The following is a 15,849-nucleotide window of genomic DNA, read 5'->3' as shown; positions in this document are numbered from 1 at the left end:
AGTTGCCAACTGCAGCCAAACAGGTTTTGGAAGAGGTGTTCCGCCCTTTCACAATCGGAATCGTCAATAAAATAGCATGAGGAATAATGAAATTGACATTGAAATTACATGGCTATATAAAATGCCCCTCATCTCACTGTGCAGACTACAGAAGACGACAGACCATGATCATCGCTCTTCCTCAGCATACCCAACCCTCCAGCCAACATGGGAGTCACCATCCTCGGAGCCACCGGCGAGACCGGCCGATCGGTTGCAAACGCCTTACTCGATGACTCCGAGCAGTTCGTAGGTAGCTCCCATGTAGGATCACTCCCCAGCCTACTCATGGCACCCCCTTCTAGGAGCTTACCGCCCTCATCCATCCCCCCTCCCTCGACAAGGAGGTAGCCACCCTCAAGTCTCGCGGGGTCCGCATCGTCAGCATCGACCTCGCCACCGCTCCGCACCGCGAGATCGTCGACCTCCTGCGCGGCACAGACGTCGTCATCTCCTGCGTCCTGGCGCACGTCATGACAGAGCAGCTAGCCCTAACCACCGCGGCCAAGGAGGCCGGCGTGCAGCGCCTCGTCCCCAGCTTCTTCGGCCCCGTCATGCCAGCCCGAGGCGTGCAGACCTTGCGTGAGCAGGTACGGAGTTCCAATGAGCCGGTTTCACTTCCACACACACACACACATACAGCTGTCCGCCTTTCCCCATTCTCACCAAACACAGTTCGTGAACTGATGAGCTACACGCCACGCAGAAAGAGGACCTTCTCGACCACGTCAAGCGGCTGTGTTTGCCCTACACCGCCCTCGACATCGGCTGGTGGTACCAGCTGATCCTGCCGCACCTGCCCTCGGGCCGCATCGACGGCTCCCTGGCCGTCCGGTCCGAGGCCATGGTCGGCGACGGCCGGACGCCCCTGGCGCTGACCGACATGCGTGACGTCGGGCGCTTCGTGGTGCCGGTCATCGCGCCCGCGGACGCTGAACAAAAGCGTCTTTGCGCACGGCGAGGAGCGGACCCAGGAGCTTCTGGAGGAGGTCTCCGGGGAGGAAATCCCTTGAAAATACGTGAGTTTCTTGCCATTCATGTAGATATGGGCACGACGAGCCGCGGGTGCTCAGCATGTTTGAGAGATGTAGACATCTGGCGAGGAGATCAGCGCCACCATCAACCAAGCCAAGGAGAAGATGGCACAGGGCACAACCGACTTTGCTACGCAGCTGCAGCTGTTCGGCGGGCAGTACCAGTACTCGTGGGGTATCCGGGGGGACAACACGCTCGAGCATGCCAAATATTTGGGATATCTCGATGCGAAGGAGCTGTACCCGGACCTCAAGCCGCGGAAGTTCAAAGACTATGTCCAGGCCGTCGTGGATGGGACCGCTCCCAAGGTCTGGGAGGCTAGCCAGGACTGGGGAAGCTGAGAAGTTGGACTGAATTTGAGTATTTGCTTTTTTTCTTTTTCTTTGGCATATCCATGTAATTAAGATCTTGTGACTGAGAGTCTGGTTTGGACACATATTTGCTGCCCGCTAGGTTCTTGTCGTGAAAAGATGGTCTTTCTCAATGCCCAGGATTCTCCTCCAATAGTCTCCTTTCTAAAAGTGAAGCTCGATCCTAAAGTGCGTCAACAAATCAAATACCTCTCTGCTGCCGGAAGTGCACAACTTCGCTGCGACATTGCCAAATGGCTACCTACAACTTCTCATGCGGGTTTCCAACGATAAGTGTTTGCCCAGACCCCTGCCAAACAGAACAAATCTACTGGATGTGAACAAGCCACTGCGTCTCAAAAACATCGCCAACACACTCCTAATTTGGCCAGGCATGCATCTCTCTTTGAGGCCCTTGCAAGCCTCTCCAAGAATGCTGGAACCCTCTTTGCTTCTAGAACGCTTTATAAGAAGGTCATGAGTCCCCGGGCTAGGAGCAGAGTGGGAAGCAAACTTCCATCCTCTCTATCAGTCTGAGCTCTCAAGACATCCCAAGAATCAACACCTAGAGAGGTTTTGGGAAGAACCTCTGAAACCGCAACTACATCGCCATTCAACCAGCCCGAACAGGAACTCCAACTATCATGGGCCGCAAGAAGTCCAAGCGCCCCGAAATCGTCTCCCGCTGGCAGACCTACCACGGCAAAGGCGACCTGGCCGACTGGCAGCGCCTCATGCAGGACCTGGGCATCTCGGGCGACTTCCGCAGCAAGGCCCAGTGCAGAAAGGTGAGCAAAGGACCTGATCTTCCCTCCCCTCTGAGAGAAAGGCCCAAGATTTTCGGTAACTGACCTTTGAGCGAGCACAGGCACTCATCAGAGTCTGGGTCAACATCTACGACTTCCTCGACGCCGTTGACAATGGCAGCCCAGTCCAGTTCTTTCCGAACCAGCACAAGCTAGCCCAGTATACGGTCAATGAGAGCAAAATCTTTCCGAAGAGATTTATCGAGAAGGGTTCTCCGCTGGCCGCCCTGAGGGCCAAGATTTTGTGATATTCGCTTTGGTTGGGCTCGGTTTTCCTTTTCCGTGTACTGCAAATGGGTAGATTGGCAAAGATGGAACGCATTAGACAGAGAGTAGACAGATAGATCATCACAGACGTCTCGTCCTTTAGCATTAACACCACACCACAATTTGATAGCTCTATCTCCCCGTACCCCCCCTCCCCAACTGAATTTAGTTTCAAGCCCGTATCTCCCAAAGCCTGATCTTGCCACTGTCGTTCCCCACCGCCAGGACGTCGCTCCCGCTGCCAAACGCCACGGCCGAGATGCGGCCCAGCGGCGTCTGCTCCGTCGGCCAGTTGCGGTACACGGTGCAGCTCGGCAGGTGCGCCAGCCGCAGCGCGTCCTTCTTGTGCTTGCTGGCGAACGCCAGCAGCTGCCCGTCAGGCGTGAACGCGACCACCGTGACGGGCGTCGTCAGCTGCTCGAACGCGCGCCTCGGCTGCGGCTGCGGCTTGACCGTCTGCGCCTCTTCCTGCTCTGTCGCCGTCGCCGCCGCCGCCGCCGTCGCCAGCAGATCGTGCCGGTCGTAGATGTTGACGATGCCCGTCGTCGAGCCGACGGCGACCCACTTGTCGCCGCCCAGCGCCGCGGGGCCGTAGTGCCCGCCCAGCGCGATGACCGTGCCGCCGACGGAGCCCTCGTCGCGCCACACGCCCAGGAACCGCCTGCTCTCGACGCTCCACTCGCCAACCTGCCCGTCCCGGCCCAGGATCGTGATGCCCTCCCCCGTCCTCCACCACGCAAAGTCGGCGATGCCGCCGCGGCCGTCGAGCCGCGCCTGCGCGATCCACTGCATCGTGTCGACGGCCAGCACGTTGAGCGCGCCGCCGCCTTTGCGGTCCGTCGCGATCAGCGCCATGTACCGCCCGCAGGGGCTGGTCCGGAACCGCTCCATCGTCTTCTGCTCCAGCCGGTGGCCCGCAACCTTGCTGATCTTCCTGACCTGGCCCGTCGAGAGGTCCCAGCTGTGGAAGAAGCGCCGGCGGCCTGCGAAGACGATCTGGCTACCGTCTGGGTGCAGGAACTCTGACCTCCTGATGGGAGTCTGCTTGATCTGGACCGAGGTGAGGAGCGGGTTGGGTGTCGGGTGCGCGGTGGGCGCGACGTGGTGGAGGTTGATGATGGAGGAGGTGCTCGAGGAGAGGAGGACGGGGTGTTGGGGGTGGAAAGCGAGGGTGCCGACGGGGCCCTTGTGCGAGTCGGGGATGTCTCTCGTCTTCTGGATGTCGATAACCTCTGGCCGCAGCTTGCGCTTCTTTCTCGTCGCTCCGGCATTGAGCGCGCTGGCACTCCGCAGGAACTTATCGAGCGGTAGCGCCGAGTCGACCTCGTCTCCGCTGCCCTCGACGTCGCTGTCTGACAGATCCGACGCCGCGGATGACCTGCGCCTCCTCTTTGTGCGCCGCTTCTTGGCCTCTGTAGCCCATGCTGGGAGGGGGCTCAACCGCAAGAATTGCTGCCGTAGCCTCCGTGTGTATTCCGTTCCGCTGACAATGTCTTCGCCCTCGGTCAATCTCAGCTTCCGCAGCCTGCTCACTCCCGCAAGCGACACGGACAACCTCTCGTCGTCACTGTCTTCCCATGCCGGTGCGTCTCCATCTTTGGCCGCTTCACCAGCAGCTCCCACGGCCTTAGCAATCTGCAAGTCCTTGCCGGGCGCCGCTGTGCTGTCGTAGAAGAACAACCCCGCGTCGTCTGCATCCTCGTGGCCAGTCTCCGCCTCCAATGCCCCCTCGTCGAGACGCAGGAGCTCGAGAGAGCCCTCACCCGTCTCATCGAGGCTCTTGAACAGGTGCTCCCGAAAGCTTGCCTTGCCTCCTAGGACGAGGCGCTCGAGCTCCTCTTCGTCCTCATCCTTCTCGGCGATCTCGACATGTTGTTTGGGGCGCTCGGGCTCGTAGGAGATCTCAATGTCGGAATTCTCAGACTCATAGTCGGAAGAGTCGTCATTGGCCAGTGCGGCCATCTTTTTGGAGGACATCTTGACCGACGTTAGGTGAGTGAACTTTTGGACTGGAGACACCAGTGTGAAATTGTGTGAATTGATAGGTACTGTAGTCGTGTTCCAGATTTTTTTTGTTATCGCGAAAACAGCCTTGCAATCAGTGTCAATTATCGGGCGAACTCCATTGGTTCAGTGTCTCCGGCATGGCGGGGCCGCGAGGTGCCCCACTAATCCGGGGCTCAGCCTTATTTGTAGCGGAGGTAACATCAGTTCGAATAAGATCACGAAGAACCTTTTTTAAACAAGAAAAACCGCATTGAAGGGATGCGAGAAAAGAAATGGTGACAGATTAAAATATTTGCACTCTATTGTAAGGGAAAAAAAAACAAATGAGCCCGAATGACAAGAAGTAAAGGGTCTGAACACCCAGGCCGAGGACAAATGTCAAGCCCGGTTGTCGACCCTTTACAACCCTCCATGACAACATGTCGCCGAGGAGCGCGTTAGCGGCTGATCAATTCAGAGGTCCCTCTGACTTCACAGCCCCCATGCAACCGCTCGACCAAGATGTCACTTCATCGTGGCAGAGATCCAACCTATTATCTCCTATAAGGCTTCTTGGTCTACACTGGGCCACCCCTACATTGCGCTCCCATTCCGCCTCGCACATGTTATGCTAAATCGCGTCACGAAATAAAGTGACTCCAGGTCAACCCCCTTTCTTCCACGTGCCCCCTCATTCTCTCCCCTGATCTATTTCCAACTCTCACCCTCTTTGCTTCGCCGCAAAAAGCAGCTCCTCCTCCAACCTCGAAAGCTCAGGGCTGACCGACTCATGACTTCTCAGCGTCATGACCGCCGCCTTCTGCGCAACATCCATCAGATCCTCCGCCCTTCCCCCCTGAGCCAACCCCGCCACCAGCGTGCCGAGGAACGTATCACCAACACCATTGACAGAAACCACGTCCTTGACCCTTGCGACCGGCGGGAAGTACCGCATGTACACGCCACCCACGCTGGGGTGGTCATTCGTCGCCCTCGTCAGGATGAACGGCTCCGACGCGCGGTCGTACAGCCGCGGGTCGTCCTTGCCCAGCACGCTGACGAGCAGCGCGCCGTTGGCGCCCATCTTGGTGACGATGGTCGGGATGTAGGGCAGCAGCTGGATCGTCTGCACGGGGATGCCCGCGTCGGCCATCTCGGCCGACGTCAGGCGCACGAACCGGTCCCTGGCGCCGCCGGTGAGGCCAAAGGCGTCGATGACCTCGAACCACTTCATGTCGTCAAAGTAGCCGTTGTCCTTGGCGGCGGCGTGCATGGCCGCCAGCTCGTGCTGGTTCGGCGTCGCGATGTCGACGACCGGGTCCGGGAACACGCCGGCACTGATGTGCTCCTTGAGCGGCGAGAACAGGCGCATCGACTTGACGGTCGAGACGGGCTCGAAGGCGAGCTTGGCACCGTGCTGGCGGGCGGCCTTGACCCAGGCACGGATGTCCTGCTCGCTCCAGTTGCCGTCGACGACGACCCACTTTGGCTTCGCTGCTGCGACGGTGGAGGCCCAGTAGGAGGGGAAGGAGTGGGATGTGAAGATGCCCATATCCGCCATGGCGACCATAAGGTTCTTCTCGGCGTCGTTGACGGCGACGTATTGGGCTGTCCTGGCAGCGTGGTACTCGGCACCTAATTGCCGGATACACGAGGTGTCTAGGCCAGAGCGCTCGAGGGTCGACATGATAGTGGCGCCGGCACTGGCAAGCAAGTCAGTCGGCATAGATAACCCCCCTATGGGCTTACCACTTTACTCACATATCATCACCGACCATGCTGCAGAGTTTGACTTTACTGCTGCGGCTAGCTCGATGAGCTGCCAGAGCCACGTTGTGGCCCACGCCCCCTATTGACTGGCCTATCGTGGCAGGGTTGGACGTGTGAAGCTTGGGAGAGACTGCCCCTCCAGAGCCGCCCGCGTAGTCACAGCTCAGATCCAGGGCCACAGCGCCGGCAACGAGAATATCAGCCTGTGAAGTGGTCTGAAGCCGTTAGCATGTGATCAACAATCACCTATGAGCAAGTCTGGACGAGAAAAGAGCCAGTCCTCGGTCAACACAAATCAGGCCCGAATTTACTGCAATTAACTTACCTGCTGGGGCTTGACATCAGAAGTACGTGGCGTGGGTCTCGGCGAGGCACTACGGCTTGGAAGGGAAGAATACGATTTGCTATATGTCTAATGAGACCTCATCCACACAAACAGGCTTCATCGACAGACGGATCGAGACTCACGAAGAAGCATTCGACGGTCCGTTGATGAGAAGCGCCGAAAGCTCATTGGCTATCTTGGTAGCTCTGGCCGCGTTGGAGCGGACCAAGGCGATATTGGCCACGGTACTCTTCTCCTGCGTGAGCTCCCTGATCCTCTTCAGAACGAAAGGCGTATTGGTGCTGCCGGTGAAGCCCTGCTCCTGGGCTTCGCGAACGGCCTGGTCAATGGCAGCCTCCATCTCCTTGCGGGGCACGCCGTCCTTCTCCGGAATCGGGTTGGCGAACAGGAAGCCCGACTCGATCCCCATGCTCTCCTGCGCGTAGATGATGGCCGCGGCCTCGGCCTCGTCCTGGACGACCGCGGGACTCTTGATGCCGCTCTCGCGGGCCCAGAAGGCGGGAAAGTCGACCTGGCCCGTGCGGCCATCGGCAAAGGTCGAGACGAAGGCGCCGTGCGTCTCGAGAAACTCGAGGGTAGCCTTGATATCGAGGAAGCCTTTGCAGCCGCTGCTGACGACGGCGACCCTGGTCCTGCCCAGCTCGGTCAGATCGGCCGAGATGTCCAGGGTGCTCTCCCAGCCACGGTGGACACCACCAAGACCACCGGTTCCAAACACGCGGATGCCGGCTAGGCGGGCGAGCACCATGGTGCCCGAGATGGTAGTGCCTCCATGAGAGCGGCGCCCAGCGAGTCCCTGCATAGCGCAGTCAGCGAAGTCCCAGGGTCACCGCGAACCAAGTTAGTTCCAAGGGGAGAGCGAACTTACCTTGCCAACAACGTATGCAAAGTCCCTCCTGGAGATCTTGCTGGCGCCCTCGTCGATCATGCGCTGCACATCAGCCTTGGACAGACCGACAGAGGGCACGCCGTCCAGCACGCCACAGACGGCGGGGACACCGCCATGCTCGCGGATGATGTCTTCCAGGAGCAGGTCCTCGCCCAGCGCGCCATGGGTGTAGATGGTAGACTCGAGGGCGACGACCGGCTTGTTGGTAGCGACCGCATCCTTGACCTCTTCCGACACGGTCACCAGCTCCTTGAGGGCGGACGGGTGGGAGCTGAGGGAGCGGCGCTGATCCGTCTCGAACCTTGTGCGAGAGGCCGACCACGGACCAGATGTACTTCTCTGGCACAGCGATATCGCAGCTCTGGCAGGACGCACTGATGAGAGCAGGCCCTGGCTGGCGAGCCGGGATGGTTTGAAGCTCCTCATTTTGAATGCAACTCTCACACGTGTGACATAAAGCCCGTGCCTGCCTCTTCAACCCACACGGTGACACTGGAGCAAACTCACCTGACTTCGCGTGTTTATACGTGTCTGTCAAACCTTTATATGCGTAGAGCGAAGTTGAGGGGGTCGGATCTTTTCCGACGCGGACAGCTGGATGTGGAAAGGAGAGGAACTGATGATTGGGCTAGGGATTTGCGGGGGTGGGTATCTGTTTCCGGATTGGTAGACAGGCTGGTGATCATCCTCCAGAGCTGCGGGCTAGAGTGCGACGGGCTTTGCGATGGCTCAAGTTTAGCTGTGCTAATCAGGGAGGATAGGATGGGTTGGATGATAGTTGACCCTTGTTTGGCTATCTCGATATCCGAGTCTATCTTGACAATCAACAGCAAGCTACCTATCAGTGGAGCCTTATCGGGGTCAGGCTGAGAAGCAAAGCATACAATCCATTCCAGTGGAGGTTCCAACAACCGAGAGGAGCCCCCTGTAGCGGAGGCGACCTCCGGCAAAGTCAGCCGAGAGACCCGTGAGAATGGGCGACAGCCCCCCACTAATCCCACTGAACCCACGGGCCATTTCGCATGAGCTGCAAGTGTCTCAACGGCTTCGCCCCTGAAACTTCGCTTGCCTCACACCAAGCCCAAACTAAAGGTGAAGGGCAATTCTACTTCGTAACAAACAAATCTAACCAGTCGAGAATATCCATGGGAGCCAGAGACATCTCTTACTCATGGTACCTAAGTTCACTATCCGACGACGGGTTTGTCTGGTCTTGCGAAAGGGAGACGGGAGGGCAGCCATTTCAACTGCCAGTCCCGAGCAATGATGGCGATTGGGTGTTTCCAAGGTTTTGCTTCCAACGCATTGAGAACCGCACGTCAGCGAAACTTATCACTTGCGACTATGACCGGGGTTTCCCATCGCGGGGTCACGGCAACGATGTGACGCTTGACTTGACGGATCAGATCCCTTCTCTCTACTTGCACTTGTACAGTACGTAGTTACAGCTTCAACGCCTACTGACCGACAATGGACCTTCGGCCACGGGCCATCCGAAAGCGAAATGCATCACCTTCCTCGAGATCTTGGCCAAGGTGTAGAGGCTCCGCTGCCCATCGCAGAGATGCACCCCTGTAGTCAGTTATGCTGGTTTCCAAAGATCCAACCTTGCAAACCTGGTCAGTCCAGTCTGCAGTGATGGCCCGGGGTCCCGGCAGCCCCCCCAATTCCCAAATGAGGCAAATCCAGTTTCCGGGATTGTTGGTGCTTATTATACGTCGTATGTCCGTGATCATGGAAAGCCATGTATGTGTCTGGCACCAGTCGATCCCAACCTATGATGCCATTTCTATCACATTGGATCAATACTTGAAGTTTCTCTTCTTGTATTGACATATTTCTTCTCTTCTCGACAATCCCTACTGCTCGTTGTCCGCGTGTTTGTTTGCTTGCCTGCCTGCCTGTCTCCTTGTAACCATTTCTCCCGCCTGTTTCGCCTCCATCGCGAGACATTCCCACCAGTCCGTCTAAATGAGAACGTCACAACTCCTGAGCGTCGGCCTGCCGCTGCTGGTTTCGCAGGCGCGGGCCCTCAACTTTACCATCTCCAACGGCCAGATATTCACACCCGGCCCTGCCGTCCTCGATGCCCCGCAACCGGGTACGCCGATGGGCGGAGGTATGTCGTTTTCCTTCTTTCCCGATACCCGGTCTCTTTCTATTTCGTGAAGATAGCGGCGTGCAAGGGCTGACCCGGACCGCACAAAAAAAGACACTCTGCACGTAGCCCTCGACGTCTCGGCCAACGGCAAGCTGCCGCTGCCGGAGCAGCTGGCGCCGGACAGCCCGAGCCGCATCTGGAACATCACCATGTTCCTCTACAGCTACCAGACGGGCAAGAACCTGACCATCAGCAACGGCACCGTCGCGGCGCCGAGCCTCGACCCCAAGTTCAACGCCACCGTCGGCGACATCATGCGCCAGGAGCCCGGCAGCACGGTCAAGCACATCAACTGGCAGTGGCCGGGCTGCCTCGTGGGCAACGGCCAGCCCAAGGACGCCGGCAGCGACCGGGGCGTGTACAACGTAAGGCCCCCCTTTCCCTGTCTCTCTCTCTCTCTCTCTCTCTCTCTCTGCGTCTTCTATTTTTTTCTCCTGTCCCGCGTTGCGTAGTCATATGTATGTACTCAACAAAAGCACTCTGGTGTCCTAAAATAAAAAAACAGATCTCCATCCGGCAAAACTTCCGCCTCAACGGCCGGGACCACTACACGGTCTTCGACGTGCCCATCTCCGTCACCAACGAGATCCGCGCGGGCCTCTTCCGCCCCTCGTGCGACGAGCTGGCCAACCCCATGATGACGCCCGAGCAGATCGACGCCCCCGCCGCCAACGCCGCCGGCATCATGTTCGCGCCCGGCGACGCCACGCAGGTCGAGGCCAAGGGCGCCAACGGCAAGGACAGCAAGGACGGCAAGGACGTCAAGGGGCTGGGCAGCGGCGCGGGCGCGGTCAAGGCCAGTACTGCTGCTACTGTGTGGATGGGTCTGGCGGGTGCTGTGGCTGCGTTTCTGGTGTGAGGGGAAAGGAGGGGGGAGGGGGGAGAAGTTGCTTGAATGTGTGGTTGGTCTCCGTGATACCCATATGAGGCCGTGGGCCTCCTTTCTCTCATACACGTAATACTTCTGTAATATCTCCTGAACGTTATCCTCGGTGACGGGGTAGCTTGGGACTGGGTAACGTCTTTGTCATTATTACGTGAGCTGATCCTTTTCCTCCAGATCGCTCACAGATAGTCTATTAATATATGTTTCTATAAGTCTATTATGCTTTCCAAAAACCCGAGAATGGATGCGATGTGTCTGACCAGTATTCTCTCAAGATTGAGATGATGTAAGAGGAAAGAAAAGCCTCTTTTTCTTGCAGAACGTGTTCTCACCTCTTCACTCCTTCTTCGCCTTCTTACTGGCCTTGGGCACGCGCACCAGCCAGTAGAAGAACAGCGCAGCGGAGAGGTTGAAGATGATGTACGCCCACAGGAACCCAAAGTCCCTCCAGCGGTTGCCAAAGTTCATGTTGATGCCCGCGAGGAAGGCGTTGGTGTCGGCCAGCCCGCAGTACTGGCACTCCTGCGTGCTGTTGGCCGTGCCGCCGGCGATGTACCCGCCCGCCGCCTGCAGGAACCCGGCCAGGTACTCGGCGCAGGTGGCGCCGCCGGCGGGCGCCATGCGCACGATCTCGTTGGCCGCGCACTGCACCGGCGCGTCGGCCAGCGTGGTGCCCAGCAGGCCCTCGACCGCGTAGGTCAGCGGGTTGACGCGCAGCATGAAGATCCAGAAGCCCGGCAGCTGGTCGGCCCCCGCGAGGACGCCGCAGAAGGCGAACATGAGGATGAAGAAGAGGTTGAAGACGCCGCCCGCGAGCTCCGGGCTGGGCAGGCCCGCGATGAGCATCTGCTCGAAGGAGCCCGCCATCATGAAGAAGACCCAGACGATGAGCAGGGTCGTGATACCCCGCTCGTTGACGCGGTCCGTCCACTCGGCGTTGCGGTAGAGGCCCACGGGGAAGTACCACAGGAGGAAGGCGAATACGGCGGCGAGCTATACAGGCACGATATGATCAGCGCTGGCCGAAGGGTCAAAAGACTTTTTGAGTTGTGCACTTACAGAGTTCCATGCCAACTCGACAACAAAGTTGGAGGCCATAAACGCCTTCCACGAGTAAGCCTTGGAAGGCCTCTCACGGGCTTCGTAGAGGGTGCGCGAGTCACAGAAGAAAGGCGCGATCTGGTTGGCGATCTGGGCAAAGACGGTCATGAAGATGAAGATGCTGAACATCTGGTTCTGCAGGCCTCGACGAGTGTTGTCGCTATTGATCAGTGACAGGCCGATGAACAGGGCCTATTATGCAATCTAAGTCAGCTCTTTTGTACATATAGAAAGCACTGAATGATTATGTCAAACTTACCGCACCAGCCGTCAAGACCATCTTGGACCAGATGTAGCCAGGGCTGCGCCAGTAGTGCTTGAACAGACGCGACGTGACAACCCGCAGCTGATGGCTAAACGGGGCAGCAAACTCCCCCATCTCGGCTTTTTGTGTCCGATCTCTTTCGATGGCCGAGCGAGTCTTTTCCAGGCGAGAAGTGCTCAGACTGGTGAGTTCCTCCTGGATCCCCTGGTACTCGGGCGAGTCGCGCCACACCTGGGGCCAGTCGATCTCGGTATGCGACCTAGGCGCGGCACCAATGACCTCCAGCATATGCTCGGCCGGGTTGGCTCCATCGGGACACGGAGGGCCGCCGTTGCGGGTGAAGTAGTCCATCAGCGTAACGGAGTCTTTGCCAATGGGGCCAAAGTAGACTGTTTTACCACCCTTGGCAAGCAACAGCAGACGGTCGAAGCGCTGGAAGAGCATAGCAGAAGGTTGGTGAACGGTACAGAGAATGGCCTGTCCGTTCTTGGTGAGCTTCTCCATCAGGTTGCAGATGGACCAAGAAGTCTGGCTGTCGAGACCTGACGTGGGCTCGTCCAGGAAAAGGAGCAACTGCGGTCGGGCTGCGAGTTCGACACCAATGGTAAGTCGTTTTCTCTGCTCGACGTTGAGGCCTTCGCCGGGCTGGCCGACGATGGCGTCTGCGTAGGCACCCATATCCAGGAGATCAATGACCGTGTCCACATAGGCGATCTTCTCCTCTTCCGTGTACTTGGACGGCTGACGGAGACGAGCACTAAACTCGAGCGCCTCGCGGACTGTAGAAGTGACGCCGTGGAGGTCCTGCTGTTGGACATAGCCGGTCTGGCGCTGGAAGCTTGCATCGCGCTGGTAGCCGTCGACGAGCATCTCCCCAGTGACCACACCCATGGTGACTCGGCTGGCGAGAACGTCGAGGAGGGTCGTCTTTCCAGCTCCCGAGACGCCCATGAGCGCAGTCAATGTGCCGGGCTTCACCCAGCCGTCGACCCGGTCCAGAATCCGACGCGTACCGTCCTTGACCTTGATGTCGTAACAAACATCCTTCCAGTGGAAGACCGAGGTCTGCCTGGCAATCTCGGTCTTGCCCTCACCACTGCTATCTCCAGCTGCTCTGATGTCGGACGCCAGAGTAACAGTACCGGACTCGGTGTCCGGCCGGGCTTGCTTCCGCTGTTTCTTGAGCGCCTTGCGGGTGAAGATGAGCACTTCGCCCTTGGTGTGCTCAGATGAGATGTACTCAGTCGCCAGTAGGTGAAGGGCGAGGAAGAACAGCGTCAGAGCAATAATGATACCGATATTCCTCCAGCGATGCGAATTCACAAAGCCAAAGGAAGCTTCCAGATAGGCGCCGCCTTCGACCCAGCTCTGACCGGCTACGGAACCAGGCTCCGTGCACACTCTCCAGGTCGGCTCTGTAGAGGTATAGCCGGGACCCTGGGGAGCAAACGAGCTGCAGGTGAAATTTCGGCCCACAAACTCGTTGAGGAAGACGCTTTCAAGACCGTAAAACACGGGGTTGATCCACCGCAGCCAGCCCAGCCAGACCTGCATGTAGTTGGGAGGGATGGAGAAGCCACAGTAGAGGACCAGGGCCAGGAGCACCAGAGAGGAAGGGGCCATGGCTTGCTCGAGGGTCTTGGTGAGCGAACCCATCAGCCTGAAGAGCATAGACATGACCATGACGAGGAGGAAAGACACCAAATAGAAGAAAAAGAAGGGGCCGGGTTCCCGCCGCAAGTTGCACATGAAGTAGATCGTAAGGTTGACGAGGAGCGTGTTCGCGAACTTGTAAGGCAGATCGACAATCATACTAGCGATTGCCTCAGTGCTGGGATGGTAGAATGCGTAGCGCCAGTGCTTCTCGACGACCTTTCTCTTGGCGTAGAGCAGGATGATCTCGAGCATACCGCCGAGAGCGTTCATCAAGACCACGAAGAATAAGAGCGTGGTACGGCGGAAGAAGCTGGTCGTGTTGGCCGGGAGATTATAGAAGATGCTCGCGATGACGATGGCCTCGAAGAAATTGCAGACGAGCATGGTCAGGGTGGTGGACGGATCCCTCAGTAGGAGGACCCAAGATCGCCAGAGGGTAATTTGAATCTGCTGCCAGACGGAGAGGTTGAAGGGGGACTTCTTTCGCTGCGCGCTGGACTGATCGCTTCTGCGCGACATGAGGAACTCCTCGTGGTCCTGGCCGTCGAAGGGGTGCTCGCCTGCATATCTTTCGATTTCGTCCATCAAACTCGCCCGGCAAGCGCTCTTCTTCCAAGCCTCTGCGAATTCATCAGGCGTGCGAGGAGTCTTCCCCTCCATGCCGGGACGGATCACCCGCTCGGTGGGGCTTGTCATCGAGGTAAGGAAATCCGGCGTAGTCTGCTGACCCGGGCAGATGAAGCCGAGATCCTCAAAGTAGGCCCTTGCTTCGTCCGCCTTTCCAAAGAAGATCTGGCGCCCCTCGTAGAGAACAATGACCTTGTCGAAAACCTCGTAGGCAGCTTGAGGGGCTTGGTAGAGAGATACGCAGGAGGTGCAGCCCATAGTGTCGGCCTGGGTTCGCAGCGTCCGACAAAACTCGACAGCGTTGGCACTATCAAGGCCACGGGTGCTGTTATCCCAGCACTGTAGTGGCGAGTAACCCAGGGCGGCCTCAGATATCGTAACCCGCTTCCTCTCACCGCCACTCACGCCCCGGATAAAGTCGTTTCCAACACGGGTATCCTTCGTGTGAGAGATACCAAACATGGCCATGGTGACGTCTCGTATATGCTCGGCATACTCGTGGCGAGAGGCCTTCGTGGTCATGTTCTTGGGGCACCTTGCCAGCGCAGCAAAGTAGAGAGTCTCGCCCACGGTCAGGTGAGGAAAGTGGTGGTCAGTCTCAGCCGTATAGATGGCCTCTCCCCTGTAGGCCGTGTTCATCTGCTCCGCCTTGATTCCCTGGTAGTTGAGGTAGGCGTTTTTACCAATGTGGAAGCCATACGTATCGCCTGCGATCGTGCGGAGCAAGGTGGAACAGCCAGAGCCCGGCGGACCAAGCACACAGAGCATCTCTCCCTTGCGGACAATCCCTTCGAAGTCGCGAAGGATCTCGACCTTTTGCTTTTTGCTGCGGCCCATCAAGCGGGCCATGTACTCGCCGATATTGAGGAACATATACGGCACTGTCCTCTGAGCGTCGACGCCCGTGCTGTAGCCATAGGCGTCGAGGTTCTTGAAGGCCAGCCCAGAGGTCCTAGGCCTGACCTGGTCAGAGGCGGCGGCACGAGCCTTGTAGTAGGCTTTGGCCCAAGCGCGGGCATCGAAGTCAGGGCTGTTGGGATCGAGGATGGTTCCAGGTCGGACGGGGAAGAGAGGCGTGTGACCACTTATCGACCCTTGTGTTGATATCCTGGCCAGTGCATGCAACTCGGCCGCTCGTTGGTGTTCTCCTTCGTCTGTGTCAAGCGACATCCTGCTATGCTCATCTGCTTGCGTAGTACTGCTAGAGTCGGAGCTGGGACTCCGCTCAACGTGATGAGCATCATCTTGTTTTTGTCTCGTTTCGGCCGCCATATTGTTGATTACATTTCACGGGCAAAGCCCAGGGCAAGAACCAAGATGATTCACTTCGAACACAGAACCGTGAGGTCAACTGATCGCGAGCAGAGCCAAGTCGACTGATTGACCGGCGGGTTGGAGCAAGCTGCTGGGGACCAAGTTGACCAAGAGAAAGATGTATGATTCAAGCTGTAGCCTTCGAGGAAAGTCCTGTGCGGCGGCAAATCTACTTTATATTCACACGGGACCCCTCTTCCACGCAGTCGGTGCCCGTGAGGGCCCGAGACGCTCATGGGTCCCTTGGCCGTGTGCATGCCCAGGCTGACGGACTTCCAAGAGAAGCTAATTGAAACAATGACGGTTCCTGCTCCGGGCTGGGCAAGACCTACCTCGTAAGGAAACGCCAGT

The 15,849-nt window shown here is 58.0% G+C and overlaps 6 protein-coding genes across 6 annotated transcripts; 3 read left to right on the top strand and 3 right to left on the bottom strand.

Annotated features, from left to right (window-relative positions):
• Positions 1 to 207: 207 nt before the first annotated feature.
• E0L32_000602 (uncharacterized protein) lies at positions 208 to 1,415 on the top strand (the record flags this gene model as incomplete). The annotated part of the gene is made up of 4 exons (XM_031140613.1): positions 208 to 288; positions 345 to 629; positions 746 to 1,078; positions 1,131 to 1,415. The coding sequence occupies 4 exons, from the start codon at positions 208 to 210 to the stop codon at positions 1,413 to 1,415; spliced, it is 984 nt and encodes a 327-aa protein (XP_030995919.1).
• Positions 1,416 to 2,068: 653 nt separating this feature from the next.
• E0L32_000601 (uncharacterized protein) lies at positions 2,069 to 2,478 on the top strand (the record flags this gene model as incomplete). The annotated part of the gene is made up of 2 exons (XM_031140602.1): positions 2,069 to 2,212; positions 2,284 to 2,478. 2 exons carry the CDS (start codon positions 2,069 to 2,071, stop codon positions 2,476 to 2,478), a joined length of 339 nt encoding a protein of 112 aa, XP_030995918.1.
• Positions 2,479 to 2,668: 190 nt separating this feature from the next.
• Positions 2,669 to 4,474, bottom strand: E0L32_000600 (uncharacterized protein; the record flags this gene model as incomplete). The annotated part of the gene is made up of 1 exon (XM_031140591.1): positions 2,669 to 4,474. The coding sequence occupies one exon, from the start codon at positions 4,472 to 4,474 to the stop codon at positions 2,669 to 2,671; it is 1,806 nt and encodes a 601-aa protein (XP_030995917.1).
• A 730-nt stretch (positions 4,475 to 5,204) lies between these two features.
• Positions 5,205 to 7,914, bottom strand: E0L32_000599 (uncharacterized protein; the record flags this gene model as incomplete). The annotated part of the gene is made up of 5 exons (XM_031140580.1): positions 5,205 to 6,186; positions 6,245 to 6,468; positions 6,579 to 6,657; positions 6,722 to 7,395; positions 7,468 to 7,914. 5 exons carry the CDS (start codon positions 7,912 to 7,914, stop codon positions 5,205 to 5,207), a joined length of 2,406 nt encoding a protein of 801 aa, XP_030995916.1.
• Positions 7,915 to 9,459: 1,545 nt separating this feature from the next.
• On the top strand, positions 9,460 to 10,508 carry E0L32_000598 (uncharacterized protein; the record flags this gene model as incomplete). Its single annotated transcript, XM_031140569.1, has 3 exons — positions 9,460 to 9,607; positions 9,716 to 10,014; positions 10,155 to 10,508. The coding sequence occupies 3 exons, from the start codon at positions 9,460 to 9,462 to the stop codon at positions 10,506 to 10,508; spliced, it is 801 nt and encodes a 266-aa protein (XP_030995915.1).
• A 363-nt stretch (positions 10,509 to 10,871) lies between these two features.
• E0L32_000597 (uncharacterized protein) lies at positions 10,872 to 15,456 on the bottom strand (the record flags this gene model as incomplete). Its single annotated transcript, XM_031140556.1, has 3 exons — positions 10,872 to 11,528; positions 11,595 to 11,828; positions 11,896 to 15,456. The coding sequence occupies 3 exons, from the start codon at positions 15,454 to 15,456 to the stop codon at positions 10,872 to 10,874; spliced, it is 4,452 nt and encodes a 1,483-aa protein (XP_030995914.1).
• Between the last annotated feature and the right edge of the window lie 393 nt (positions 15,457 to 15,849).

The sequence above is a fragment of the Thyridium curvatum genome, assembly GCF_004353045.1.
Source record: "Thyridium curvatum strain D216 chromosome Unknown NODE_2_length_892811_cov_85.036431, whole genome shotgun sequence".
Taxonomy (NCBI): domain Eukaryota; kingdom Fungi; phylum Ascomycota; class Sordariomycetes; order Thyridiales; family Thyridiaceae; genus Thyridium; species Thyridium curvatum.
The sequence above is the reverse complement of the archived record's forward strand: the minus strand, read 5'-3'. Positions and strand labels throughout refer to the sequence as shown.